The 27,646-nt window shown below is 43.8% G+C and overlaps 1 protein-coding gene and 1 long non-coding RNA gene across 3 annotated transcripts; one reads left to right on the top strand and one right to left on the bottom strand.

Moving 5' to 3' along the window:
• fam20cb (FAM20C golgi associated secretory pathway kinase b) lies at positions 1-27,034 on the top strand. 2 transcript variants are annotated; one of them, XM_049758217.1, is made up of 11 exons: positions 1-1,241; positions 1,951-2,126; positions 3,851-3,929; positions 19,995-20,087; positions 23,509-23,624; positions 24,080-24,260; positions 24,354-24,463; positions 24,570-24,651; positions 24,872-24,931; positions 25,018-25,168; positions 25,293-27,034. In XM_049758217.1, exons 1-11 carry the CDS (start codon positions 730-732, stop codon positions 25,401-25,403), a joined length of 1,671 nt encoding a protein of 556 aa, XP_049614174.1. In that variant the 5' UTR covers positions 1-729; the 3' UTR covers positions 25,404-27,034. The 2 variants fall into 2 exon arrangements, with proteins under 2 accessions (XP_049614174.1, XP_049614175.1); XM_049758218.1 differs by having other exon boundaries at positions 1-1,238.
• On the bottom strand, positions 8,754-10,157 carry LOC125990890 (uncharacterized). The gene is made up of 2 exons (XR_007489133.1): positions 9,977-10,157; positions 8,754-9,290 (listed from the first exon to the last, which is right to left on the bottom strand). It is a non-coding gene; the product is annotated as an uncharacterized lncRNA (long non-coding RNA).
• Positions 27,035-27,646: the final 612 nt, after the last annotated feature.

Consider the following 27,646-nt stretch of genomic DNA (forward strand, 5'->3'; position numbering starts at 1 on the left):
GCCCAGATGCTCACTTGTTACAAGGCGTGCTTCTTTCGCTTCTGCTTATCCAGCTGCACACCCTGAAGGTGTCCCGCTCCCTCCCTCGTCTTGTTACCTGTGCAAACAGGACCGCCTCCGTTGAGAATTGTCAACCCGGAGAGCTGATTTTTTTTTATTTCGGGGAGGATAAGTGCGCGTCGACCACTTACGGGGACTTTTCCGTGTATTTTTTATTTTTTTTAAAAGCTCCACAGCGAAGATCTGAGCTTGTGGTGTGTGCGTGGTTTTTTTTTTTTTTTTTTTTTTTTTTTCCGCCGCGCGGATGTTGGACTCATGTGCGACTCCGGACCTCCGCGTTTAACGGATCCATATTAGGTTCCGCCTTTGGCCTCTTTGGAAAGCGGCCGTGTGACGACGATGTGGCTTGCGCAAATCGACCGTTGGTCTGAAACCGGTCGACCTGGATGCTCGTTGATGAACCTTTAAATAATCTGTACAAAGCTTGGGGGGGCGGGGGGGTGGGGGGGGGGAGAAGAAAGAAAAACAGGAGTCTGATGCTGAAGCCACAACACTTGAACACTGAATCCTCTACTCAAGACGGCCAGTGAGGATGGGTCATTGGTGTTTAATGTTTATTTCATTAGACTGGCATCCAGTCTAATTAACATCATCAGTGATGTAGTCAGCCTGTGCATCTGCGTGCTCATCATCTGCAGTAAATACTCACATCTGCTCAAAAGGGAGACCATGAAGATGATCCTCCTGCGGAAATTCCGGGTTTTGATCCTTATGGTGTTCCTGGTGGCGTGCTCCATGCACATCATGATCGACTTACTCCCAAAGCTGGAGAGGCAAGGCGTGGGAGGCTGCTCCTGCTCGCACACTCCCAGCGAGGAGCCTCGCAGCTGGGCCAAGCAAGGCTGGCCCAACAAGCACACCTTGCGCATCCTGCAGGACTTCAGCAACGAGCCCAGCACTTCCAACGTCTCGTCCCATTCCCTGGAGAAGGGCCTCGCTGCAGGAGACAAGTCTCAAGGCATCAAGAGGCCGGAGCATTACGCCCAGCGCGGGGACAGGAAACGACAGTTCATTCAGGACACGACAGTCAGCAAGAACACGCCGGCCAAGGGTTCAAGGCTGGCTGCCCTCTATGAGCACCCTTTGTATAAAAGGTCCTTGACTCCGCTCACAGATGAGGACACGCTGTTCAACGTCAACGCGGACATCCGATTTGACCCCAAAGCAGCAGAGCAGGAGTGGTATTTTATTTTTTGTTTAAATAATCATCAGTCCCTATTAAGAAAGTCTGCCTCGCAATTCTGAGGTTCAGCGTTCGAATCTCAACCCCAGCCTTCCTGTTTGGAGTTGGCATGCTTTCTTTGGGTACACTGGGTTCCTCGCAGGTTCCACAAACATGAGTACAAAGTAGATTGACACAGATTTCCTGCCAAAAGTAAAAGAACAAATCCCCCAAAAATGTACACTATAGATTTGTTTAATTTATTCAATTTTGTTTCGTTAAGTAAATGCTCAAAAAAAATTTTTATCTGGATCCAGAAACATTTTTAAGTGGGCTATCTGTATCCAGATGATTTTATTTCGTACGACTACTTGGTGAAATAAAATTGAGCAAACCCAACACCATTTTTTTTTCATTGTCGCGCAAAAGATGAAGTAGACTTAAGTGGACCGCAAAAGTGATGTGGTGGGCGTTATCTGGCCCACGGGCCTTAGGTTGGACACCAATGTCCATAGGTGTAAATGATTGTCTCCAGTTTACCTGCAAATCTACCTGTCCATCAGAAGACTTTAATATTTGGAAAAGAGTCTTGGGAAACTATTATCTCACACCTGACTGCTATTTTACACCATTGACACGACTTCAACTCGATTCATTGCCACGCAACCGCATGGGTTTGCATCTGTGCAGCACCTGTCAAAAATATAACTGTCAACGTTCTCATGCAGGAATGCCGACGGCAATCCCGAGGAATTCAGCCCCACTGGAGAGCTGACGGCCGACTCCTATCCCAATTGGCTGCGCTTCCACATTGGAATTAATCGTTACGAGCTCTACTCCAGACACAACCCCGTCATTGACGCGCTGCTCAAGGATCTCGTCAACCAGAGGATCACCAGTGTGGGTGAGTCGCGGGCTTCCTTTTGGGGAGAGGTCACTTTGCTGCTCGGGTGACAAGCAATTGTTTTGTCGGGCGCCACCTGCAGGCGTGTCATATAACGCAAGTCGGATCTGATCCGCCAAAATCGTCTCAAAGCATCAAGAACACCATAAAATCCCTCCAAAGCTTGGCTGCAGTTTGATTTCAATGCAAATGCTTTTTTTTTTTTTGATCGACAAGCGTGATGTCAATCTGAGAGCTAGAAAGCCTCAGACTGAGTGAAAATAGACACCTAAAAGAACAGGTTTTTTTTGTTTTTTTCAAATTCTTCCTGTTTGGCTCAGTTCAGTTCCCAAATTCCAGAAGTGCTTCTCGCCTCAGGGTCGCTCATGTTGCAGTCACTCTTAAAGGGGATTGCACGATTCTGCCTTTAAGAAACCCCAAGTGGCCTTTATCCAAGACGAAGAACCTACCTGGGAGTGTTACAAAAGAAACATTCCTGGACTTCTTGGAGATTTGGATCATTTCCTCTTCCTCTTACTTTCAAATACTCTGCTTGGGTGGATCGAGGCAGGCGCACTCTAGCCAGTTAAATACATGGTGAGTCAGTAATTACAGAGCCGTGACACAAGCTCGGGGCACAACACCAACACAAGCCAACAGCGCTGTGTTATTATCTCAACTTCAGGCAAGCAGTGCTTGCATGGAGTCGACACCAACAAGTTCTTTTTCATTAGCGGCGACTGAGCCAAGGCAGCAAATATTCCACTCTATCACCTCTTTATTAACTGTGAATTATATTATTCACTCGAGCGTAAAGGAATAAGTTAGCCGCGGAATAAAAACAAGCTGTTAACTTTTAACGGCCCAGGTATCATTTGAAATCGATTTGGAATGTAATGTTCAAAAGTCTACACACCCCAGTTGAAAGCAAGATAAATCAAAACTATGATCTACAAACTGTACAGCTCAAGAGAAAAAAAAAAGTCAAGATTCACTATTACTTGACATTTGAACAGGGGTGTGTAGACTTTTTCTAGCCACTATATTATATACTGTATCTCATCCTTAACTGTCAGACAAATATATAGAGGTCGGGCTTATTTTGTAAGTCCTCGAGCTGGTAGCCCGGTCCCTCGGGTGCCTTTTATTATGCGCTGTCATGTTTTGAGGGGGGGAACATGAGGTAGAGGAGGCTGATTAGGAACATGAAGCACGAGAGGACGGCGGTGACTAAAAGGCCAAAGCCAACAATGGAGAAATGTTTGTAGATTGACACGTGTATTGTGTTGTGATGCAGCTTTGGGGCTATTAAATGATGTAAACAGGCATTGCTCCTACTTTGTTAAAACGTCAAACATTAGCGGAAAGCCCGGCGGGCGCAAATGCATACTTCCTCTTATCATGCATAATAGGTTTATTAAGTGTTGTTTCATTTTGGGAGCTTTATGTGAAAAGCTTTTCTGAAAACGGGGGCTTTGGATGATATGGGGCTTAATGGACTTAAGTCTTAATTTTGTTTACCTGTTTGGTAAAACAAAACATGATAAAACTCATTGCGTGGGTATATTCATTAGCGCTTTGTTGATAGCTAGCTTGTCGAGTCATGTCTATAATTTGAATACGCAAGCTTCTACCAAGCCAGAGTTGTCATTTTAATTCACAATATCATTTTGTTCCTTAAGAAAATATTCTTGCATTCTATGAACAGGTTTTTATTATTATTTTTTTTTTTTTTACTCCAACAGCGATGAAATCTGGAGGCACCCAACTCAAGCTCATTATGACCTTCCAGAACTACGGACAGGCGCTCTTCAAGCCCATGAAGTAGGATCACTTTTCATTGTTATTACTTGTCATATGATATTTTAAATCTGAAATTGGACTATGTTTGTAGTCATATTAGGATATTATTTTTGTCGTCATGACTCATTCTATGCATTCAAATGCAGATCAAACCTAGCTCCGACTGATCAATACAGCCTTGTTAATTGCAGAGGCCATTTCATGCACTTAAGATCAACATTTTGCTTTTATAGACATCCTCCAAAAACGGATTAAGGCTTGTAACTTACTGTAACTAAGTGCTTCTGAAAATGGTTCTAAGAAAGACAAAGCCCAAATTAATATGCCGAAGATCCGCTGTGCTTTAAAGAGCAAGCCTTGGATTGACTCTTAAAGCCAATAAAAAGGCTGCTGAGAGAAACGACTTGACGTGATCTCGCAATCCGAACCGTGATGGACAATTTAACGGCTGCTTTTTAGCGTCCAGTCGGTCCATACCGTTTGCATTCATATTTCATTTATCGGTCCTAGCACCTAAAAAGAGGAATTCAGAAACACAATTTGTAATTTTTTTTGGATGAAACTGGGGGGGGGCTCCCCGGGCACCCCCGCACAGCCGGGTGGCTTAACTTGTTGAGATAAGCAAAGCCCACCCGCTGCTAGCAAGTTTTATGAAATCACGCCGCAGTGTTGGATGATAACGCATCCCGAGAGAAGTAGCGCTTTGCTTCTAATCCTTCCTCAATTCATGGATTTAAATGTCACCCATCTTTTGTTATGCCGATTGTAATTTAATTGCCGGTTAATGACGTTCTAATGTTTGGCCCCGGCTTGTCAGCATCCGAGCGAGGTTAAGCGCGCACTCGATAGGTAGACATTTCTCAGATTGTAATTACCGCGTCGGTCTTTTGTCAAGCTTGAAAATCATACTGACGGGCCTGGATGACGAAAAGCGGAAGAGGGGGAATTGTAAAAACACATCTGCTTCCAGAATACATTTGTGACAATGAGGCGCTCTACTAGCTGTTCAATCCAGTTGAGCTGCGATGGAGGTCATGGCACATTTGCACACATCCTCCGACGTCCTCTTTGATTCGACGTGTCACAGAGATCGAGGCGTCGCCCGCGCCCGACAGCCAGGAAGTGGAACAGGCGTGCGCGAGCTGTCTGGGCAATCATATTGATCCCACCGTCCGTGTCTGTAGACTTTAGTATCCGCCACCGGCCGCTTTCCTACGCTCGCTTTTCCGTCTGGAAGATTTGGGCTCTAAAACACACATGAAGGAATCAATTCATAAACGGTGTGTATTGACACAGGTTGTATTTTATTTTCGTCTTTGGAAAAGGCTGCTTTTGTGTGTGCGGGCAAGCTGTGTTTTCATTGCTGTTTGTTTGCTACAACAGTCAGTCCACATGGATTTCTGCCCATTGTTTTGACTTTGTATTAGCGAGCAGTTGTTTACTTGCGTGAGTAATGTTTCAGGTGTTGGGTTTCTATGGCCACAAATCAAGACTTTGCTGTTTTTGGGCGGGGGAGGCATTCTAGCCGATGATGTCAAAGGGGACTCCACCCTCTGACTTTCTGTCTGCACTCTGCTTTTCCCAAACATCCTACAACCCAGCTCAGCTCATCTAACAACATTTTCACAACACCAGCAGTCGGGTGGCAACAATTTTGGTCACTTTTTGTGCTTTTAAATCACTCCAGGCGTCTCTTTTCTTTTTCACAATCCAATTACAGTCAGCACTTGGGATGTTAAATTTGGATTGACAAAGTTACCAAAGTATTGCTTTGTTTTTCTGGACTATTTTGAGTGACTGCAAAAGGGCTGAATCTTCCAAAGGGTGGAGATTGTTAATAAACTATAAAAAAAATGTAAAAAACTATAAAAGAATACCACCGTTTTTTTTGAGACGGTACTTAATATAGTTCTGCAATTTTCTTTTCAGTTCTTCACCGTTATGGTTTTGTTCCAAAGTTATTTCAAGAGCGCTGATTGTAATATTTACAGTGAAATTAGCATGGGAGCGCACAAAGCCCATTAGATAATGAGTGCAGATGATCGATGACAAGAGGTGATTGACGCAATGACGGTCTTCCGCTCCTTCCCGCTCCCACTTAATTGTACCGCTTGCCAATCATCCGGCCCCTCAGTCTCATCCCAATCAATGGGAGTATTCTTACGAGACCCGCCGGCCGGATCTCCCGATGGGCCGATCCATAATTGCGCTGAGTCGGGGACCCGTGAGTCATCTTTGATTGACACCATGGGGAGACGGGAGGCGGGGGCTACATAATGTCGTCTGGTTTGTGTCAATAATGTATTGACAAAGGCGTAAATAATAGCCTGGAGGAAATGTCTGTGTTAAATGTGCGATATCCGTGAGAATTACTGGATGTGGCATACGGGAAAACGACGCTGAAGGAAATTTGTCTTCTAGTTTGCTAATGTAAGGGCAAGGGGCCATTGACGCACAAGAATCAGCAGATGTTGTTGTTCTCGTTCTTTTAAAGGATGTCGAATTATGAATAGCAACATTCACTTTGGTTCACTATTAAGTGCAGAAGCCCATTGAAAGAAAATGGAGGGAACGTCAATAGCTCACTGAAATTGTTGTGGAAATTATTTTGGCATTTTTTACATCCTGGCCCCTCAATTTTCTCCCTGTGTTTGCAGTCATGTTTTGTGCCCATGCTTTGACTTTGGAAATAAAGGGATGAACCGCCCGAAGAGAAGTCATTCACAGAGGATGTGACGGCCATTCCATTATAAACGTCACAGAGGGGGAGGGGGAGTGTAGGTTTAAAGTGCATGTACATCATGCAGCTGCGCTCAAGCACGTCATAAAGCATTTAAACCTTAGGACAAAAAAAAAATAATCCACAGGGTTGCTCAGAGCAAATAATTGACAGAACATCAACGGCATCCTTTACATGCCTCACATGATTGAAATTCAGAATTGATGCACACTTCAAATAACATCCCAAGGTGTCCGTGGTTATTTGCAAATCATGAATTAGTACATTAGTGTGCCACATCCACAACAAAGCCGGGCGCGCTGAGTGCATGAATAATTACAGTCAGAATAGCTTGAAAAATACCACGGCAACCAAACCATTCATCCTACTCACAAATAACCGATTGTTTGGTTTCAAACTGTAATTACCGTGCAACGTGTTTAGCGCCACTTAAGAACCCGCATTCAGATATATTTTCACTAGTTTGTGTTAAGTGTTCCATGAGGCGTTTTTCTAAGACTGCCTTTTAAATCGAGTAAGAATAACATGAGTTAAAGGTACAGAGTGAGCAGCGGAGTGATTATGAAGGATCCAATTGTGCCTTCGGGCTTCATTAGCTGGCTCAGCGCGATCGGCCAACCGGACCGCTCTGGTCTGGACTCATAATGTATATCCACGTGTGGATTTTGAAATGTTCATTTTTGGAATTGAACTACTAAAATGAAAATGTTCTTCCCTAGCTGTGAAAATACACTTCTATGTCTTTAACTCATTCACTGGCAGTCCAGCTAAAATGACATCTATAACCGTCAATGGTAGTGAATGAATGAATTGCACTAAAATGTGAGTATGATGTAAAATCACACAAGAAACTTACATTGAGCGGTACAACTAATCTACAGTCTAGCGGGAATAGGACAGCTTGTGCCCAAACAAGTCTGCGGTAATAATCTGTTAATGTTCCGCTGGCGTGATGCCATCTCCAGTGTCGAGCAGCCATCGTGATTTATGTAGATAACGGTAAGTTAGAGAGCTTTGGCCCGCTAATGCATTCTTACACACAGGCGTCGGCTCCAATCAGTACTGCTTAGAAGCTCACTCATTAACTTTGACGTAAGTCAATTTTCGCACTCTGTAAGCCAGCACATTAAAAAAAAGACTACTTTGACACTCCTCGGCTTGCATTTATTTAATAAACTAAAATCATCTGTATCGAGAATGACTCGCGTAATTGTTTGTATTTACGGGCTGATGTGTATCTGAAAGCAAAAGCCAAGTTCGGGCCTTCCAGGAGCGGGAATGTCTTAACGATGTTATCGCTCAGATGCCCCCTTCAGGTAATTGTTATCAGCGTTAATTCTTCCTTTGGACCAACGATAAGACGGCGTTGCAGCATATCAAAGCTTCAATATTCCGATCACAATGACCCAGTAAAAAGACATTTTTCAGGTTTGTCTGTTTGGATCAACCTGTTTGTCTTTGCAGGCATTATTGGAAACAATGTTTCTCAGACATGACGCATTTAAGTACTGTAATTACCGCCTACAAAAAAATTTGTTTCCTCAAATAGCATAGAGCGACATTGTGAGCAAGGTTTTTGGTGTGACGTACTCGCGGATTTTCCCCAGGCCTCATAAAAAGCACGTTTGTTCCTTAAATTTTTTTTTTTTCTCATTTGGGTGCAAAAAATCCCCAAACCTCTTAATTACACGCATGTTGTAAAAACCCAGTTCATCTTTTGTGCCTGTGTGGGACGAGTTAGCTTTTCAAACGTCTGTCAGCTTGTCTCTTGGCTTTAGAGCGAGCTGTCAATCAAAGGCGGCTTTTACCGGCTGTCTGAATGCCGGCGCACTTTGGGAGTTGATGCGCCAGTGGAACGCATTGATTCATTTGGCCCGACCCGACTGAAGAGGTGCTCTCCCTCTTTTTGTCCTCGCAAATTCAATCAACAAAAAGCAACTGGCTCGCTCACTTGTATTTACTTCACGGAAGCTAAACAGGATATTCATCAGGATGAAGGAATTAGTAAAGAAATGGGACATTTTAATTGGCTGATGATGCAGATGCGACTAGAGTTTGGATGACCCGCGAAAAAAGCAATTTGTCAAACGATCAAACAAGACAGATTTAGCGTCGAAATGGTGTTTTTATGTTGCCGCATTTTTTGCGACAAGGGATCTGAGAGCAGATGGAAGAACATATAAAAACAGATTCTATCTTTTATCCTATACCACTGGGGCTGACTGCTTTAGTTTTACAGAAGTATGCAGCGTTTTATGGTGTGGTGCAATCTGGTGTGCAGCCCGCCACGGTTTCTCTTGTGATCTTCATTCTTTGTGGTTTGACGCTCTTCTAGAACTGTTAGGGAAAGCACCTTTTCCCCGGTTGGGAGGGGTCGGGGAGGGGATAATTAACAAGAACTGCATGTTCCTCATTGTCAGCTTTAATTAGAAATCTTAAGGTATTTCATTTGATTATTATTTTTTTACATTTATCTCATTCCTTTAGCTTCACCTCTTAGCATCTGGACGCTCGGCCTAATTAGTCCCCTCCCTGACGTGTCTGCGGCATCTGTTCCACGCCGCCGCGTTCTGCCGAGACTTGATTGAAGTCGAGCGCTTTACTCGTGTCTGCTTATTCCCGCGCGCTTCACTCGCTCCGTCCTGCAAAGACAGAAAGAAGAAAAAGGCCTGCGCAGTCAAAACAAGTGATGCAACCAAGCCCAGATGAGGAGATAGAAAGAAAAAAAAAAGCCACCCGCCATGCACAAGTCTCGGCACGAATGCTTGCCTTGCATCACGAATCACATCGGGAGCACGGCAACTTTATAATAATATACCTTGAAAATGGAGCCTAGTTATGATTACTTAACTTTAAAAGTAACTTAGTTCTCTTACTAAAAGTGAAAGTGGGTCATATTTGGCATGAACACTGCAAGTATTTACCACAATCGATTAATTCATCAAATCGGGTGTACCTAATATTTTGGTTGGTCATTGCGGCATATAAAACGAAATAATGTTGTGAGTTGGTTGGGTAAATAAGCTCACCAACAGAAAACGTTGGCCGTTCATTTCCTCATGACTCAGTCTCCGAGTGAGGGTTTTTGCATTTCTATTTGTGACGGTTTTGCATTTTTATTTGTGACGGTTTTGCATTTTTATTAGTCCAACAAATGCCATCGAAATAGTATGCACGGAATTAAAAAAAAAAAAAAACACGAAATGCTGTTTTGAGCGTTTTGGGCCTATAGCATCCCTATACGATCCCCGGCAGCCCCCGTGATTATTAATGTCAGTGCCGTGTGGATAAAGAAAGGATAAAGAAAAGACCATATGTTAGGACTCACCAAAGGATTATGGTTTGTTGTTGTTCGTAAGAAGGAGGGAGAGCGACGGAATGAGCGAGTCGGAGAGAAAAAGTGACTTGAGCATTGTTAGGCCTGCCGAGGAGAAAGCGGCTTGGCAAAGTGGGCGCGGATTAACGCGCGGCAAGTTAGCGCATCGTTCCCAATATGACGCTGCGTAGCGTGTCCGGCTAACTGTGTGCGGGGGTGGGGGTAATGTTTGTCCGGCGCTTATTCAAATATGAGCTTTGGAGCCGCAACAGAAGATGGCCTAAAAAAAAAAAAAAAAAAAAAAAAGGTCAACAGTTGAGGGCATTCATGGGGACGTTCTCTGGTCATTAGATAAGCCCTTATCACTTGTCACTGTGTATAGATTTGTGCGCTATGCTAATGGTTACAAAACATACAAAACATACAATACAGCAAACAGCGGAAGTTGTAGTTCCAGTTCAGCTCATCCAAAACTTATTTGCCATTCTAAAATATCAATTATTTCGCCCCCCTTTTAGCCCCCTTTAGCTCCATTCTCAAGCCATGCCCCGGGTGAGCTATTTTTAATTGACTATAAAACCTTAATTTGATGAGAAATGTGTCATTTAATCCTGCTGTAGCACTCTGCTACATACATTATACAACAGGGCCCGGCCAATTAATCGGCCGGACAATTTAATGGGACGATTATGGCCCTTCAAACATTGGTGAAGATCCGCCCAATGAAATGCATTGAGAGGAGGAGGAGTAGCCATATTGGTCAGGCCTTATTATATACAATATGTACAACTCCATTAAATCAATAAAGTCCCCAAATATAGTTGGCTACTTATTTATTTTTTTAAATGGCCTTGAGCAGAAATTTGAATCGGCAATGGAAATGAACAAGAGCTCATTTCCCGTTGCCGCAAATGGCCATGATTCATCATCAACACTTCAAACACTTATTATTTATTGGCAACAGCATTCTAACCATTGTGTTATTGGAGAACTTTATCCTGCAATAGGAAACACATTCATAAAAAAAAAAGAAAAGAAAAAACATCACTGTGTTAACTCTTCAGTTATTAATCAGCTTGAAAATAGCCTGTCATATCTGTCAGGACAGCATCATTTCAAACAATTGGTTAAGTGCTCCCTGGTCTCCTGTGAATGCAGCGCAAATGACAAAAATGGGTTTTAGATGTATGAAGCTTCCCACTGTGTTATTGCTCGAAACAAACAAAAGTCTCTTTCCAGTCACTATGCAAACACTCGCATGTTCCATGAGGATTATGCTGCTTTCTTTCAGCGGGTAAATGCGTGACTGCACGCAAGTTGTTGTTGCCTGTCGTCTGCTGGGCCAGTTGGCAGTCACGCTCTCCGCCAACTTTCGAAAACTGCGTGCCCCCCCCTCCCCTCCCCTCCCACTTGTCCATAATATTCCAGGCATGTCTCACCTACACGTCAGGCGCACCGAGACTCATTTTCATCCGTAGAAACGTGAGGGGACTTAAATAGTACAGTATAGACGAAATGCAAATCCTCCCATATCCCGCAATGCCGCTTTCATTTCTTCTCCTCACGCATCAAGTGGAAACATTTTCAAATCTGTTGTAAATTGTCACCGTTCTCACCAAATGTGTTTTTGGCTGCTCGTAAAAACCTTCCAGACGGTCCTTATAAATGTTTAACAAGGTCAGCTTTGCATTGCGCTTCCATCCACGTGGTTTTTCTCTTGCACATTTAAATAAGAGCTTTTACATAACAGAAGAACTGATTACATTTTAACACTGATACACTCCTGAGGTGATTTTTTTTTTTTTGTGGCTCCTGGTTGGTTTATTTCTGTCTGCTTCCATCTCACTGACATTCTTGGGCTCCTCGCATCCAGTTTGCCTTCTAGGCCTTCGCCGCGCTTTTCTCACGGCTCCACGCTTTCCCGATGCATCTTTTGCCCTCTTTTCCCGTCTTGCTTATCAAGCGCCACGCTTGCTTGGCGCACCCCACCTAACAATTTGCCAAATACGGTCTTACCGCAGGCGCTGGCTGAAGTCACTCACGGTTTACCACACCTTGACGTATGTCCTCCCCTTTCTTTTTCCATCCCTATCAAAAAGTCACTTGGTGCCACTTTTGCTTCGAACAAATGTGGCCCTTTCGATCAGACTTTTTTTGCGGTAGCCAAGACTTAGTGGCCAAAATTTAGTAGACAGGACATGAAATTTTATTTTTAAATTATTTGCATTATTTTTATAATAATTAAATTAAATTAAATTCCAAAATTGGCTTCCATGGCTGTTGAATTCTTCATCTTCATTTGTAAGCTGTCAAAAATAATCAAAGAACCAAATCCGTCTGGCTTTGATTCCTCTCCACTCCGAAAGGCGTGTTCCGAACATCCCGAGAACGAATGATGTCATATCGCCGCAATGATGTCGAGGCACTGAGCATCCATTCGGATTTCCTTTTTATCTTGCCCGCAGATACCAGGGGGGCACGCTTGCCTGCTATCTAAGGATTACAATGATATGCCGTCATGTATAAACCCCGCGTTTAGGCCGCGATGTTTGACATATCGACCTTGACGCAGCGTCTCTCGTCTTCAGCGTTGCGCCAAAGGAAAAGCAAGCAAGCTGCTGCGTTTTTTTCTGCAAGTCAGCAGAATTGCAAAGTAAGTCGAGAAAGAAACTCTTCATATTTTTTTTTAAATTAACTATTTATGCGGGAAGAGAAGGCTTGAATATGGAACAGCCCCCCTCCTTCCCAAAAGCAGCACACATCTTCCTTTATCTTAATTTGAGCTTCCCCCCATTAGCCTGCCCGCCCGCCAGCGTGGACTAGTTTGGAGGAATAAACATATCAGACTTTGCGGTTATTAACAGAAAGCCCCTTTTGACTCTAATGATGCCCTATTAACAAATTCCCAAATCCACTTACCATCGGCGCCATCTTACTGATTTCTTTGCTTCCCTTTCAAGTCCAAAGCCAGAGGAAATTAGGAAGCTGCATTAGCTACGTGGCGCACTCCTCTTCGTGGAAGCGCCATCCCGCTCCCGTGGGAGGACCGGGCAGAGGAAATGGTCGGGCATTAATGGCGGCTTTGATTACTCTCCTGTCGCTAATGTAGCCTACATGAAAGGGGGAAATGAGGAGATGGATGACTTTGCGCTCCATATCAAAGGAATTCGGAGGGCATCTGGACGATGTGCGTCTTTCCAGCCACTGCCACAAACTGGCTTCATTTCATCATGGACCAGGAAAGAACCCGGAGTGGAGAAGACATTGAGTCGAATGCAAATCGATCATGAGAGTGAAATAATGCTTGTAAAAGGGAGAAGAACAGGGTGTTCCCTCTAATTGACATGCTGTAATTTAGCTTTTTGGCTCAAGCACGCCAAACACTGAATGAGCGGAAAATAATTTTTCTCAATAGCAGCAAGCTCGCGGTCTAAGTTGCTCTAATTTCCAGCCCTGCTTGCCATTTAACGCGCGCCAGTCTTTCTCAAGTCTCATCTTTCGCTATCAATTACATCATGCCAGCCTTAGGTAACATAATTGCCACTTAAGCTGCATGATTACTTGATTCCATTCTTGTAATACAATTTCATCATGCGCATTTTCCACCAGCAAGCATTCTTTCAACTAGATAAGGTTGCCAAATGGCTTTGTAACGATTGTGAGGCCTTTATGGTGGTTAATAACCTGCGGGCGGGTGCATTAGAGGCTTTTCAAACACATTTTGCGATGCCTCCCAAACTGACCCACCCCGGTGGGAGTCTCAGGCCCCCGAGAAATTACCTGTCGCCGACTTCCTCTTCCGCCTTGCTTGCGTTGCCATCCCAGAAGTGGATCTGAGTCCCTTTTGGAGGGGGAGGGGGCTTTAATGTGACTCGGTTCATTTGATGTGAAGCATGTCCGCCTTGACTGAGCCCACACAATGGCTGCAACCAACTCACTTTGCTGTGGGAATAAATCTTGGCTGTCGTTTTCTTCGCTTCTGCTGAAATCCTTCTAATTCTATTAGCGTGGACTGTTGGAGAGTACTCTGATAAGTTTGAATGAGGCCCACACTGGAGTGGTTCTTTTGGGCTTTGAATGCCACTGGGCTGTTTTGAATATTATTTCGACTGTAAAACTTTGTCTCGCATCTTCGTGCTCTGGTACCTTTGCTACAAATTAGGGCTGTGAAAAAGAAACGGGTCGGTCAATCGGTCAGCTTTTTGATCATCTCGCTAATAAATCCATCGCTCACCGCCGGTGCAAAAGTGCGAATGAGAGAAGGAAGATGGAAAGCGGCGTCATGAATAATGGAGCGCGCCGGAACTTTCCCATCAGGCTCGGCGACGGCCCGGCATCCTCCTGCGCCATTGTGGTTACGAGCGGATGAAGGCCACTTGCGCAGCGGGAGAAGCAGATAGAACTGCAGAGAAATGGTTCGACGAGTGAGCCAACGGATGAGACGGACGTGCTTTGCAAGCTAAGCGAGACAGCCGAGCAGAGAGCTTGATAATTAGCCGTAATTATTGTTCCGAGAGGAAAAAAGCCAATTTTTATCCCAGCAACTTCTCTGTAGATGCTCATCATGTATGAACATTTGCTCCAGGTGCATGTAAAGTACTGCGTATCTATGTCACCCGGACATTCAGCGGGGAAATAATGCCAACTGACCCGCAAAAAGGTCCGGCGAGTAGCGACGGCGCACGCGCGCTGTCAATACAAAGCCGCACTGGCAGCCTTCCCGCTTGCACTGAAGCGCCGCGGGCTGCAGGCATCAAGTGAAAGAAAGATGGGCCATGACAGAGCTGTAAAGCAGCAGCTCTGTATTTAGTTACACACTGGCCACGCTTATAAGCTTCTCTTGCAGAGACAAAAAAAAAAAAAAAGCCGCTTGGAGGTGAAGGCGCTCGCTTTTTTTTTTTTTTTTTATTAGTACTACTCAAGAGGCTGATTTAAGCGCTCGTAATCAACCCTGCCTTAATTATTCATCTAAGTGTTTAAGCGTCGTAATGTATGCGGGACATCATAAGCATTTTATTTCCTTGACTCTTTACCGAGATGAGGAGTATTAGCGAATAGACCTCGTTTGAATAGAATACAGTCCGTGTTCCTTCATTGCATTTTATCGCTAACTGTACGACTACTTATCTTCATCAACGATGGCAATTGTTTTCTTAACTCCACTCGGATGATTTGTGCGCATCCAATTGTACCACCGCAGTGAAAGCAGCGGACCAGTCAGAAGCGTTCGATGGCGCACGAGAGACGGAGCGTGCGGCTTTTGTTGGCATAATGGGGTAAAAAAAAAAAAAAAAAAAAAAAAAAAAAAGCAAAGACGTCATCAATCTTGTCATCAAAAATCAACATGCTTGTTTATCTGTGACCGCACGCGTGAGTGTGTGCGTGTGGCACCGCCGAAATGAAATTCACCTTTTGGTCCAAGCCGGGTTCTAGTGGACTGCGGTCGATAGATCGATGTGGTGTGGAAGACACACACTCAGCAGAGCCAGAATAGCTCTGGAAAGGCCACAGCAATCAGTCTTAGCCAAGCATGTCCCATAATCATCCCGTAAAGACTGCAACTCTGAATAGAAGCTATTTTTACAAACTGGCACTGGAGACATTTTTGGTAGGAGCAATTAGAAACTGAGCGTGATGATGCAATCATTGTATGATTTTTTCAATTATTTTTTCAAACCCAGGTTAGCCTTAAAATAACATATATGGAGGCAGAGGAAGACTGCTTCAACTATGTGGGTTGAACCAAACCCACAGATTACCGGCTGGTGACTTTGAATGGAAAATAAAAGGCCTTCATCAAGAATGGCCGGCATTCGGCACCACAATGGGCCTTGGTAATAACACCGTAGCGTTTATCTCAACCAATCACTTTGTTTGTGCCTCAGAGGGAAAGAGGCTTTTAACGGCAAGTTTGCTTCGCAGACAACTCTCCTATCCTTTTCAAATGTTTCCATTTGGCACAAAGAGCTTTAAAGTGGATCTGGGGGCCAGGGACGGACAACTTTGATCTCAAGACGGCCAACGTGGACCCCAGAAGACCCCGACTGTAATAATTCATAATTCAATGGGATGTACAGAAGCTGGCTTTGCTCGCATGATTCTTCTTATACTTGAATGAACAGATTGAAATGTCCGATTTTGGAAATTAAAAAAAAATTATAATAGAATAAATAAATTTGCATTGAGCGGGATCAAACTGTCCGATGTTGGAAATTTAAAAAAAAACTTATAATAAAATAAATAAATAAAATTGCATTGAGCGGGGAGCAGACCAGTGGCGTTGATGGGATTGGTTTTGAGAGCTGAATGAGATTAGGGTTCATCTTTCCTGCCATACGGCAAAATTCATCATCTCCCCACCCACTCCACACGTGTAATCCACCTCCGCTTTAGAAATGGAGATTAGAAAGCGGTGAGGCCTCTTTTATAGGGACTTCAGTGATTCATGTTTACATTTCTGTTTAGAGATTCAATTTCAATCGATTTTCCGTGTGTGTGCTTTTAAGCCATCCTTTTCATCCGCATTTTCCTCCACACATCTTGAAAGCATCCGTCCCTTACCTGCCTCATCCTTCCTCTTTTGCAACGCTTGGATGGGTTCCAAACCTCCATTTTAATCAAATAGGCCATCTAATTACCGCAGAACTCTTCCTGATTTGCATCTGGGCTTTGATGCATTTGAAAGCAAATAAAAGCCGTCGCATCCCAAGCTTGTCATGTCACGGTGCTCTTGATGTGCAACCGAAGCAAAAAATAGTCTCGTCATTCATTTAAACCAGGGGCAAGCATTTTGGCCTTTTTTTCTGTCATCCTATCAGATTATATTGAGATGATGGCTTCATTTTTAAGACCTGTTTATCTACACTGGGTGTTTTCTTTCCAGGCTAGCATGACCAACAACTCGTCTATGTGTGCGGCTTTCCGCGTACACGCCTCTCCGTCGGGGGGATTAATGCACACAATGACAATACAAATCCATTTAGACGTAGATTAATGGCGCACGCCTCCCCGTCGCTGTCATCTAAAAAGCCTCTCAATAACAATCTACTTGAGCATCCTTCTTCCTCCTCGTCTTGCCACATACTCTGCAGAAGTGCTGATTTTTATTCTTTTGGTGGCACTCTCTTTGAAATGGTGGAATAATAAAGGCCGACTTTTCTTTTTTTTTTTTCGTCTGCGTGTGTTCCGAGGGTGTTTAGTCAAGATGTCTGCATTTATGCATGCAGTCAGTCGGCCCCTTCGGGAGACAGAAGCTAAACTTAAACTGGATGCTGCATTATTCATCATATTGATACTGTGTTTATTCCGGCTTATTGTAACGCTTGCTTTTGTCCCGACGACGGGGTCCGTGGATCATCGCTTTTGAATACACCACATGCGTATTTCTTTCTTTAATGATTAGTTTAATTTTTGGGGGGAAGAATTGTTCACCATTTGCAGAACTGCCGTCGCCATCCATGTCTTGCTGCATCTAACTGTGACTCATGAGTGATGTGATAGGAATGGACTGTCTGTCTGCATAGCAGTCTTGCTTCTGAAGAGGTAATAGAAAATAGAGGCGAAGTACTAGAGGAGCTCTGTCGCGCCCGGGGAGCTCTGACAACCCCAAACTGAAAATCACACACACCTGGATCACACTGCGAAAGTTATTTCGAAAGCCCCCCAGGCTATTGTGATGTGTTTTCCCCTGGATCACGATTGGCGAAATGGAATCTAAAGAAACATCATTCATAATTACCATTTTTTTTTCTTCACTCCATTGTTCCATCATGCTTTGCCTTTCATTTCTTTTTCCTTCCATTTTTCCTCACCTTATGTATAATAATGAGCTTTTCCATTTTGTTGTCTCCCATTTGCAGCATGATACAGTACCTCGCTCCCTCCCTGTCAAAGATCCTCTCCATCATTCTCGTCCCTCTCCTTGTTTCCTCTCCCCCCCACCTCTCCATCGCTTCCACCTCCGCTCACATAAACCAAATGTCATCTCGACCATGTGCAGAGCACTTACTCAAAATACAATAGCCTGTCACGCCTCCCCATTTGGGCACCAAATCCACACAGCAGACATAAAATTACAGAGCGGCGACACGGCTAAATAGCCGCCACGTACGGTCCGATGCGGAGGCACATCCTGCCTGGCGCGCTCGGCGAGAGCCGTTTAGTCACTTTATCAAATGTCATTGCTTAAAAGGTCAGCCTTCACACAGGCGCAACTCAAGATAAAACAATGCTCCGCCTCTTCTCATCACCGCCTTCCCCGCTGTGATGATGCTACAGCTATCTTAGCCTCCCATAAATGTAATGCTCACCTCGTGGGTTTGTGTGTGGTGTCAAAAAAATGCAGGAACAAACATCCTCCTGTCATCTTACATCCTTACTGCCAATCTTCAACTTCTTTATGACTATGAGCCTGATCCATTGGCAGTTTGACATAAAAACGGTGGCTTGTGATTGATACAGTTCCACTCCAGTCCTGTAGGTGGCAGTGTGCCGCACAGAAGTATCAATTTAACAGTTTTTATATGTAGCTACAGAAGAACACATTCCGCTAAATTGTGCAGGTGTACCTAATAAAGTGGCTGAGTCCATATGAAATCACGTTGTTTTCAAGTCAGTACTTTTTGTCCTGAACGATATGTGCAGGTAGATTTCACCTCCATTCACCTTTCTCACATTGTGGTGTGTTTGCCTTTCGACCTCCACTTGCTGCTGTGGGGCCCCTCGGACCTTGGAAGCAGAGCCAAGAAAGTGTCTGTCTAAGCAGTGTAAACTATGTGTTTACCGGGGGGCCTCCCCTGGGGGTCAGCTAGGTCATGCCGGGCACAGTATGTCTCACCTGCCGTCATTGATCACAGCTCTGATGTTAGGCCGGAAAGGCAGCTGCACATTGTGCATGACAATATGAGATTTTTTTTTTTTTTTTTTATAAACAATCCTCTGAACACATTACGCTTGTAAGTCACGGTCTTAAAGCAAAGCGGGTCCAATTTGAGAGAAAGGCGAAGCGGCCTTCCTCTTGTTTTCCTCCCCAGCTTGTCGCATACACAAACATTTATGGAGTCGAGACTTTACTATGCGGTCATGCATTTATGTATGTTTCTCTGCGATCGTAATGCGCCGGAACTTAAGCGGTGTTGTTTTTGAATTTGTGTTTGTCCCGGCTGCCCGCTCCAGAAATAACATTTTCTCATCCACTTGCCTCAGTTGTTCATTGATTGGAAGTGAACATTTTGTATTTCATACAGAGCTGTAAATTCTCGCACGGGCACAATGTGAGGAAGAGTCGCAAAATGTAGAGTAGGGAAAGAAATGGAGGAATGACTTTGCTTCTGGCGACCATCTTGGGTTGGCTAATGACTGGTGCGTATGTCAGCTACACAGCTGTGGCGGGCGGGAGTCAGCCAGCCAGAAGAGGAATGGAGAGGAAAGACGAGAAAGGGAGAAGTGGAACGATGCGAGGTATTAAGCTGTGCACGCACAAGTGGAGTAAGCAAAAGAGGCAATAAAGAAGTGAAGGAGGAAGAAGGTACAGAGCGAGAGAGAAGATGCCAAGATATTACCGAGGCTGCTCGTCTTCCTCCGGCAAGTTGAAGAAGAAATGGGAGAGGATGTCATCCAAATCTTTGCAATTGTTGCTTCTGTGCAAGGCATTTATTTTGGTCAATAAAAAAAAAAACACAGCAAAGTGGAGCTCTTAAAGGGAAAATAACTTGTTGGATTTTTATACATGTTGACCTGGCTGCTGTTCCATCGACGTTGCCTTTTTGAAATCTGAAAGGGGCTCTTGCCTTTCTTATAAGAGCTTTAGAAGCCCGCTTGTGCACAGGGAAGCAATTTTTCTGCAGGATCAGAGTGGAGCGAGAATAAATACACCAACGGGACGCTTTGACCTTGAATCGTCCTCGCTCCTTAAGGGTGTTGATCGAGATGCTTTGATTGCAGCCGGGCTTTATTTCTACAAACGATGAGAATAACACACGGGATTGCATTATTGAATTTCTCATTTACCTTCTTCTATGTCTCCCTTCAGGCAGACACGAGAACAGGAGACGCCACCGGACTTCTTCTATTTCTCCGACTTTGAGAGACACAATGCCGAGATCGCCGCCTTTCATCTCGACAAGTAAGACAAATATTCTGGCCTCGCAAATAATAATAATCATGATTGAGCAAAGCAGCTCGATGTTCTTCCACCAAAATGTCCCTCCGATGTCGGCGACAAGAAGGTCAAGTGCAATCTCTGGCGCTTTGGGAACATGGAGGTACAATGTCCTGCTTGATGTCCTGCTGCTTTTACTGATTGTTAATCTGCACCTCCTTCATGTCAGCTCATTAACCACCTGGCAGAGAAGACGGCAAAGCTGCACAACACTTGATGTGAAGGGCACCTTTGCCTTTGGATTATGATCCATTATTTTTACATCAAGACCAGAATACTAATGTCGGAATTGCGTTTTTGAGCTGTTTCACATCAAGGCGTGAATTAGCATAAAATGATTACAACTACCATCCAAGAATAATTTGAGGAAAGCACTGGGACTGGTTCATCGAAAATGTCCCTTTGTTTATAGAAACAAAGAAATGACAGTGACATTATTCCAAACTACTTTGGCGTTCTGTTTAGTTTTTTTTTCCCCCCCTTTGTGATTATTGCTTTATTTCTCCTGATAGCAAACAAGCTTTGAAATTCTTTTCTTCCACTGCGTCAGCTTGCATTAACTTCCAGAGCGAGAAATGTTAGATATAAATATTTGTTACTGCTCCCAGACAATGTGAAAACAAGTGGCTCCTCTGTCAAAATAAGAAATGAAAGTTAGAAATTTTTAACAATTTTGTGGGAAATGCAATCAAACAGTATGACTAACTGTCTTGCTTGGTCACAAGATGCCATAGGATGGTGTCAAAGTAATATTTGCAATTCTTCAGCATAAACAAAAAAAACAAAAATCAAGAAAGTGTGTTTTTCAGCAACTAACCAAAAAAGAAAATCCGCAAATATTTATATTCAAATATGGACACCATCCAAATGTGAAGGTTCATGTACACAATGTAACTTAGGAGGAACGTGCTATTTTGCAAAAAAAAAAAAATCATCCTGACAAATAACTTCGAAAGTCGCGCAGGCCCAGGGTTATGTTTGCAGAGGCATTCCAAAGGCAAACAAATCCCATCAGTGGTGGAGTGCACTCCTTATGTAATGCAGGTTCCAGCGACAGTAAAAAGAAGCAGAAGGTCAAGGTCCTCCCATCTTTTTAGTCGCCATTGAATCCTTGCACTGCTTTTATACTTTCACCACCTCCATCAATTTTGTTTCTCACAAAATCAGAGAGGTTGTTTTGTCGAACACGGCCCTCCCTCCTTTTCTCTCACAGCGACTGCATCCTCCTGACTTAGCTAAGCGGCACGCTCCTTGACTCTTCCCGCTTGAGGGAAGCTTTTGTGAAAAGATAGCAAGCATCTGCGAGGCTACAAAGCTTTGTAGCGGGACTGCTGGTGTGTGGGTCTCTCTGTCTCTCTCTCTCTCTCTCTCTCTCTCTCTATCTCTCTCTCTCCCCCCCCCCTTCCTTTTCCATCGCGGCACAAGATGAGCACGAGGTTACAACACTTGTCCGTTCACATCATGGCGGGGGCCAAGGAGGGGAGCGGCGTTGAATCCGCTCGCTTCCTTCCTTCGGGCGCAATGACACACTTGTGCATAAATTGCATTAGCAGCAGCAGCTTTTGTCAACAGTCTGCTACACATCTGGTCCTCTTCTGCACACACTCATCCTGGCAACATATGTGTGTGTGTGTGGGTTAAGGGGAAGGGAAGAGGAGGAAACCAAAAGCATGAAAGGCTCCGTGCCCATTCTAAATATAAGCCAGGGCGGGTTTGCCAAAAGCAGCACTTGATATTTTTTTTCCTCTTATTTTGTCTGTTCTAAATTAGACCTTGGCTGCGGAGCGGCTGCGGCTGCTGCTGCTGCCGTCGCAGAGTGAGGCCACACTGCCTCCCAGGGGGCCCGTAGCCACACAAAGCCTCCTTTTAAAGCCAACGCCGCTTCTCTTATGGGCTACGCTTCCATTAACACACTTCATTATGCGATTGGATTTGCCAGCAAAGAGCAGGTACAAAAAGACAAACAAGCCCGGATGCCGTACACCCGTCTTGTGGTGAATCGGTTATTAGCACACGGATGTGTGTGTGCTCGAGGACCCCATTTTCTTTTTAAAATGGACAAGTAGGTTAAAAAAATAAATAAAAATGCCAGGAAAAGCTTGCTAGAGCATCTGAGCTTTATCTTTGAGCAGAGGTGGGCAGGTATGCTCTGGCTCCTTTAAAAAAAAAAAAAAATCTAATTAATTTCGAACACAGCCACATCTAGTTATAATACTTGCGCAACTGCATTATTTTACTTTTTTTGTCTTTCTCCACTCAAACTATATCTTAGGTTTGTATATGTTTATTTGCATGGGATTTGACTGGGGTGTGTAAACTTTTTATATCCACTGCATATAAAAATACCTTTATAAATTGAATTGCTTTACACAAATAACTATTTTTATTTTATTCATGATGAGTTCATTTAATTTTTATTTTATGAGTAGTTCACATTGCTGCTATTTTCATTCTTTTCTGAGCCATACGTTGCTCGTCCCTGTTTTATCAACACACATGAATGACGTAAAAAAAATCAGGGCGAGATGTTATTTGCTTTAGCGCGTGTGCAGATCCTGCAGAACAAACACTGCTGTGTGGCCATCTGTGCAGCTTAAAGAAACGTGACTGTGTTAGTCTGTGACTTTATTGTATTTGCCACCATGGCCAAGTGGGACAGTGCCGTATCAGAACCCGCAGATGGCGCTTTATGTACATGTAATGCAAATAATTCCATTGGATTAAAGATATTGTGGATATTTGCCGGTTCTGGTAGTATCGGCCGCGCCATCATCTAATCTCCACCATTTTGATACATGATGGTTGGTTCTGTTGTGCCTGTATTATTGATCATTTCTTTTTTTGTGTGTGAGTGTGTTCCTCCAACTCTTCCCTCGCCATTTGTCCATCTCTATTCTGGTCTAGCCTGCCCCAGGCCTTTGTCCATTAGCAGTTGTCAAGGGCTATCAATTGTTAAAGATGCCGTACTGAAGAGCACAGATGCATAAAATTGACATTTGGCACGCCAGGGAATACCTCTTTTCTCTTCTTACCACAATATCACAACCTGCCTTTCCACTTTAACTGTGCCAGCTAAAGGCACACAACCACAAACGCTTGAACGGTCAATGCAGGAATTTCCCAGATGGTGAAGTTGTGTCTTGCTGGATGTTGTGTGTCTGTGTGTGGGCGTGGACTGGAGGTTAGCACGCGTCTAGTCTGGAATGAAATGGAATAGAATGGAATGGTGGCCACACAATGACCGTGGGGTGCTTTGCCTGGTGGCGATGCAGAGCGTGATCGTAGTGCCCCCTGGTGGCCATTATTTTGTTTTGCAATAAGACCATTTTAGTCACTCACGATGCTGATAAATTAATAATCCTGTGCCTTTTTTGGTTTTCTGTAGGATTTTGGACTTCCGTCGCGTCCCTCCCGTGGCTGGCAGACTTGTCAACATGACAAAGGAGATCCGAGATGTCACGCGTGATAAAAAGCTGTGGCGGACATTCTTCATATCACCAGGTAGCCCACACCTGGAGTGGAAGAAAGCAAAGCAACGAATGCAAATGTTAATATAAAGCTAATTCTGATGCCGAGGACATTCATTAAATGGGGAGCAACTGGAAGCTTGCTTGCTTCAAAGCACAGCACTTAATGAGCTGTGCAACTTTTCGGTCTCGTGCACGTGGGGGCGTCTCATGGGGCTGAATTTACTCACAGTCTCAGCAATTAATACAAGTCATTGAATCCCTCCAGGGGCCATTAATCTTGTCTGAGCGTCCTTCCCAAAAATATGTGCTGTGAATTCTTAAAGAGCAAAAAGTGTGAAGTCATGAAGAATTGAATTTGACTAGGACTATATATATATATTAGCTTTTTTTTTTTTTCCTCCATTATCATCACTATTTTTCTATAGCTTGTGTGTTTAAGCTCTGGCTCCGCCCACATGCGTAACATTTGATGACTTCCTCCCACAGCCAACAATGTGTGCTTCTATGGGGAATGTTCGTACTACTGCTCGACTGAGCACGCTCTGTGCGGAAAGCCCGACCAGATAGAAGGTTCCCTTGCCGCCTTCCTCCCGGACCTCGCCCTCGCTAAGCGCAAAACCTGGAGGAACCCGTGGAGACGTTCCTACCACAAACGCAAGAAGGCAGAGTAAGATCGGCTCTCCCTTCACTTTGTTCAGCTTAATGAGAGAAGACACGAGTGAGGGGAAGGAAATATGAGTTTTGATTCTGTGATGCTCAGATGGGAAGTTGACCCGGACTACTGCGAGGAGGTCAAACAGACTCCGCCCTATGACAGTGGGACAAGACTTCTGGACATAATGGACATGACCATCTTTGACTTCCTTATGGGTCAGTTGGGTATTTTTGTTTTTCATTTCAATGATATTGCTTATATAGGTATCTATCATATATGTATGAACTCATCATACATGCTATTTCCTTTTTGTCATGACAGGTAACATGGATCGGCATCATTATGAGACGTTTGAAAAGTTTGGAAACGAGACGTTCATCATCCATCTGGACAACGGCAGGGGGTACATTGTTTATAAATTGAATCACAAAACAGTCCCGACTAATGAAACAGCATTACCTTGTCGCTATCTTGTGGCATTCATCCGCCATTGCAAACTTTTTAGGGAGCCTCAGTTATGCTCAATTCGTAATAGCCGATCACAAAGTGGAGGAGAAAAACAGCCTCTTCAATTAGACATTCAAAGTTTTGCTAACCTTCCATTCTTGTTTCTTTTCCTGGAGGTTTGGAAAACACTCTCATGATGAGAAGTCCATCCTGGTGCCACTGACACAGTGCTGCCGGTAAAATCATACTGAGAGCATCCGTGTGGGTGGGGGGGGGATTGTGCGCTTGAGCTAATCGCCTGGATTTTTTATTTTTTTTGCAGGGTACGCAAGTCGACCCACTTGCGTCTGCAGCTGCTGGCTAAGGAGGAATACAAGCTGTCCACACTGGTGGCAGAATCCCTGGTGAGGGATCGTCTCAGCCCCATTCTCATCCAGCCCCACCTAGACGCCATGGACCGCCGCCTCCGCCAGGTCAGCACTTTTTTATGTATCGCATCATTAGCTAAATACTTCTCCGAAGGCCAATTCCTACCTAGTGTGTATATTAAAAATCATTTTGAATGACTTCCTAAAATCTACATTGTGGCTTTTGCAGGTTCTGCAGGTGCTGGTCGAATGCATTGAAAAGGAAGGCTACAGTTACGTGGTGGAGAACGACCTCCAAGGGAGCCAATGGACAGAGCACAGCGGGCCAACGAGGAGGTAGCTGGATGGAACTTGAGCTCGGAGGCTTTGAATTGCCTCCTGATGCCATGTGAGCGCTTTCAGGCCAAGCTGCCCGCCCGCAGGTCAGTACCGAGTGGACGCAGGGGCAAGGTAGGTTGATCTGGGATCGGGCCATTATTGAGTTGGGACCACGCTACCGCACCTAGGCTCTTAAAAAAAAAAAAATAATTAAAAAAAAAAAGACCAAGCCACACTTAAGTGTAGGATAGTTTCACCGCAGCCAGACTGACCCACTGCAGCACTAGCAGGCCGTGAAAGTCTCGTAAGAGACGCCTTGTCTTTGTCTCCTCCTGGACCTTGTTTTGAATTCAGTGAATTCTGAGGGACTTGCCGAGATTCTCCAAGCTGACAAATGTGTTTCTATACGTGCTGATGACATCACAAACGTTCAATTTAGTTGTCCTGGAGGAGGAGTTGGTTGTTTTTGTCATCTTAAAGATACAAGTAAGTTGTTTACGGAAAAGGAATTTATCTATTTTATTGCCTGGGGTTTAAATAATTTTAATTGGAGTGCAGGTTAACTCCTGAATTTGTCCATTAATAGTGCCCATAAACGAGAGTATTTATTAAAAATCATATTTATTGTTTGAAATCAAATAGGTCCAAAAGCAGCCTCAAAAATAACATCATAGTGATGTACTTTCTTATTTTCCCCACAAGAGGGCGGAAGTGCAAAACAAGCAGTGATGAGGTCAGGAAAAAAAAATACATGTTTACACTTGAGTTTGTGTCATTGAACTCTCCCCAACTGCTGTCTTATTTGTATCACCTGTAATCACCAGTCACAAAATTAGGTACACTTGCACATTATAAACTCACCTTTGTATATCATTTCATGTATTTATTTAACAGGTTCACATTTTTACGGTCGTAGTTTTCATTGGTGCAGAATAGCACTGTAACATACTGAGAAGTGTTTCTAATTATCTGACAATGCGATATTGGAACTCCCTTTCTGTGCAGTGCTATCAAACATCTGTTCTAATAAAACACAAATTAAAAGCAGAGCATCTTTGTCAAACATCATTTTGGACATAGGACAGATTGGATGTAAGTGTACCTAATATTGTGGCCAGTGAGTGTAAATTGTACCAAAAAGCCAATTGTTACACAAGTCGTTTTGTATTATTGTTTCTTTGTAATATACCAGTTGGTGTCCAGATGTTGCTGTACCAGAGAGATTATTTTTCAGGGTGCACATTTCATTCATCAACAACAGCTTTGACGGTCGAGCTAGTGGTTCTGTCACTGGCTCAAATTTAATATATACCATAGGAAAATCTAGTGCCTGTGCAAGGATAGAAACTTGAATGTCTGGTTTCATATTACCAAAAGGTTTCAACTCCTCCCAGAGACGAGGACTGATAAATGGGGAGGTCTTCGTATGAGTGTGTGCCCATTCCATCTGTTCTACAAAAGCTTTTCTACAGTCCTGTGTCAATCCAGTGTGTGTGTGCGTGCAAGTGTAGGTGTGAGAAGACCCACTGAGAAGATTTTCTTCAAGTTAAAGAAAATATATTTTCATCATCGGGACATTGTTTCTGTGGATTTTTTGTTCCTTTTTTTTTTTTGCATCATGGTTAAAGTGCAATAAAACAAAATACGCAAGAATCCAAAGTCTTCCTTTATTTGTTTCAAAATATATCAATTGAGGAATACAATATGCATGTACAGTAATAGCCAATTCCTTTCAATTTCCTGGTCATTTTTACAGTCAAATCAATGAAACTGACTGGCTGTAATTGACCAGCAGGGGGCGACAGCGTTGCGGCTGAAGACGATGTGTTCTGCAATGAGCGCAAGTTTGCCCATTGACTTTAATTTCCAGGTGTAATCGAAGCAGCTACCATAATAGGTCACCTAGTGGCGCTCGTGTACATAGCGCCGTTGGACAAGCAGGAGAAGAAGGTTGCCATGAATTGGCGGACGTGACGTCAAGCCATGAGGTAAATTGAAGACAGGTGTGCACGAAAGGAGTAATTAAATACGGGTGAAGCAAAATGGCGTCCTCTCGCGTGGCCACTTGGCAGGTTGTTCTGCACACGAGCAAATGTTTGTCGTTTGCTACCGTTTCTCCCGATGCCTTTTTTCTTGTTGCAGGATTTTCACACTTGAGAACCGCTACAGCGTTTGAGCAAAGCCCAGTAACGTCGCAGTTCATTTTCATTTGCTGTGGGCTTTTTAGGTTTTGTGCCATTATTTCAATTTTTTTTTTTTTTTTAA

Source organism: Syngnathus scovelli, chromosome 21 (assembly GCF_024217435.2).
Source record: "Syngnathus scovelli strain Florida chromosome 21, RoL_Ssco_1.2, whole genome shotgun sequence".
Taxonomy (NCBI): domain Eukaryota; kingdom Metazoa; phylum Chordata; class Actinopteri; order Syngnathiformes; family Syngnathidae; genus Syngnathus; species Syngnathus scovelli.

What these genes read in the sequence shown, in the direction of transcription:
- fam20cb (XM_049758217.1), top strand. Translation starts at nt 730, where the DNA reads ATGAAGATGATCCTCCTGCGGAAATTCCGGGTTTTGATCCTTATGGTG. An exon ending in CCAGAGGATCACCAGTGTGG is followed by an intron (nt 2,127 to 3,850) that starts GTGAGTCGCGGG and finishes TTACTCCAACAG; the next exon opens with CGATGAAATCTGGAGGCACC. An exon ending in CATCTTTGACTTCCTTATGG is followed by an intron (nt 24,464 to 24,569) that starts GTCAGTTGGGTA and finishes TTGTCATGACAG; the next exon opens with GTAACATGGATCGGCATCAT.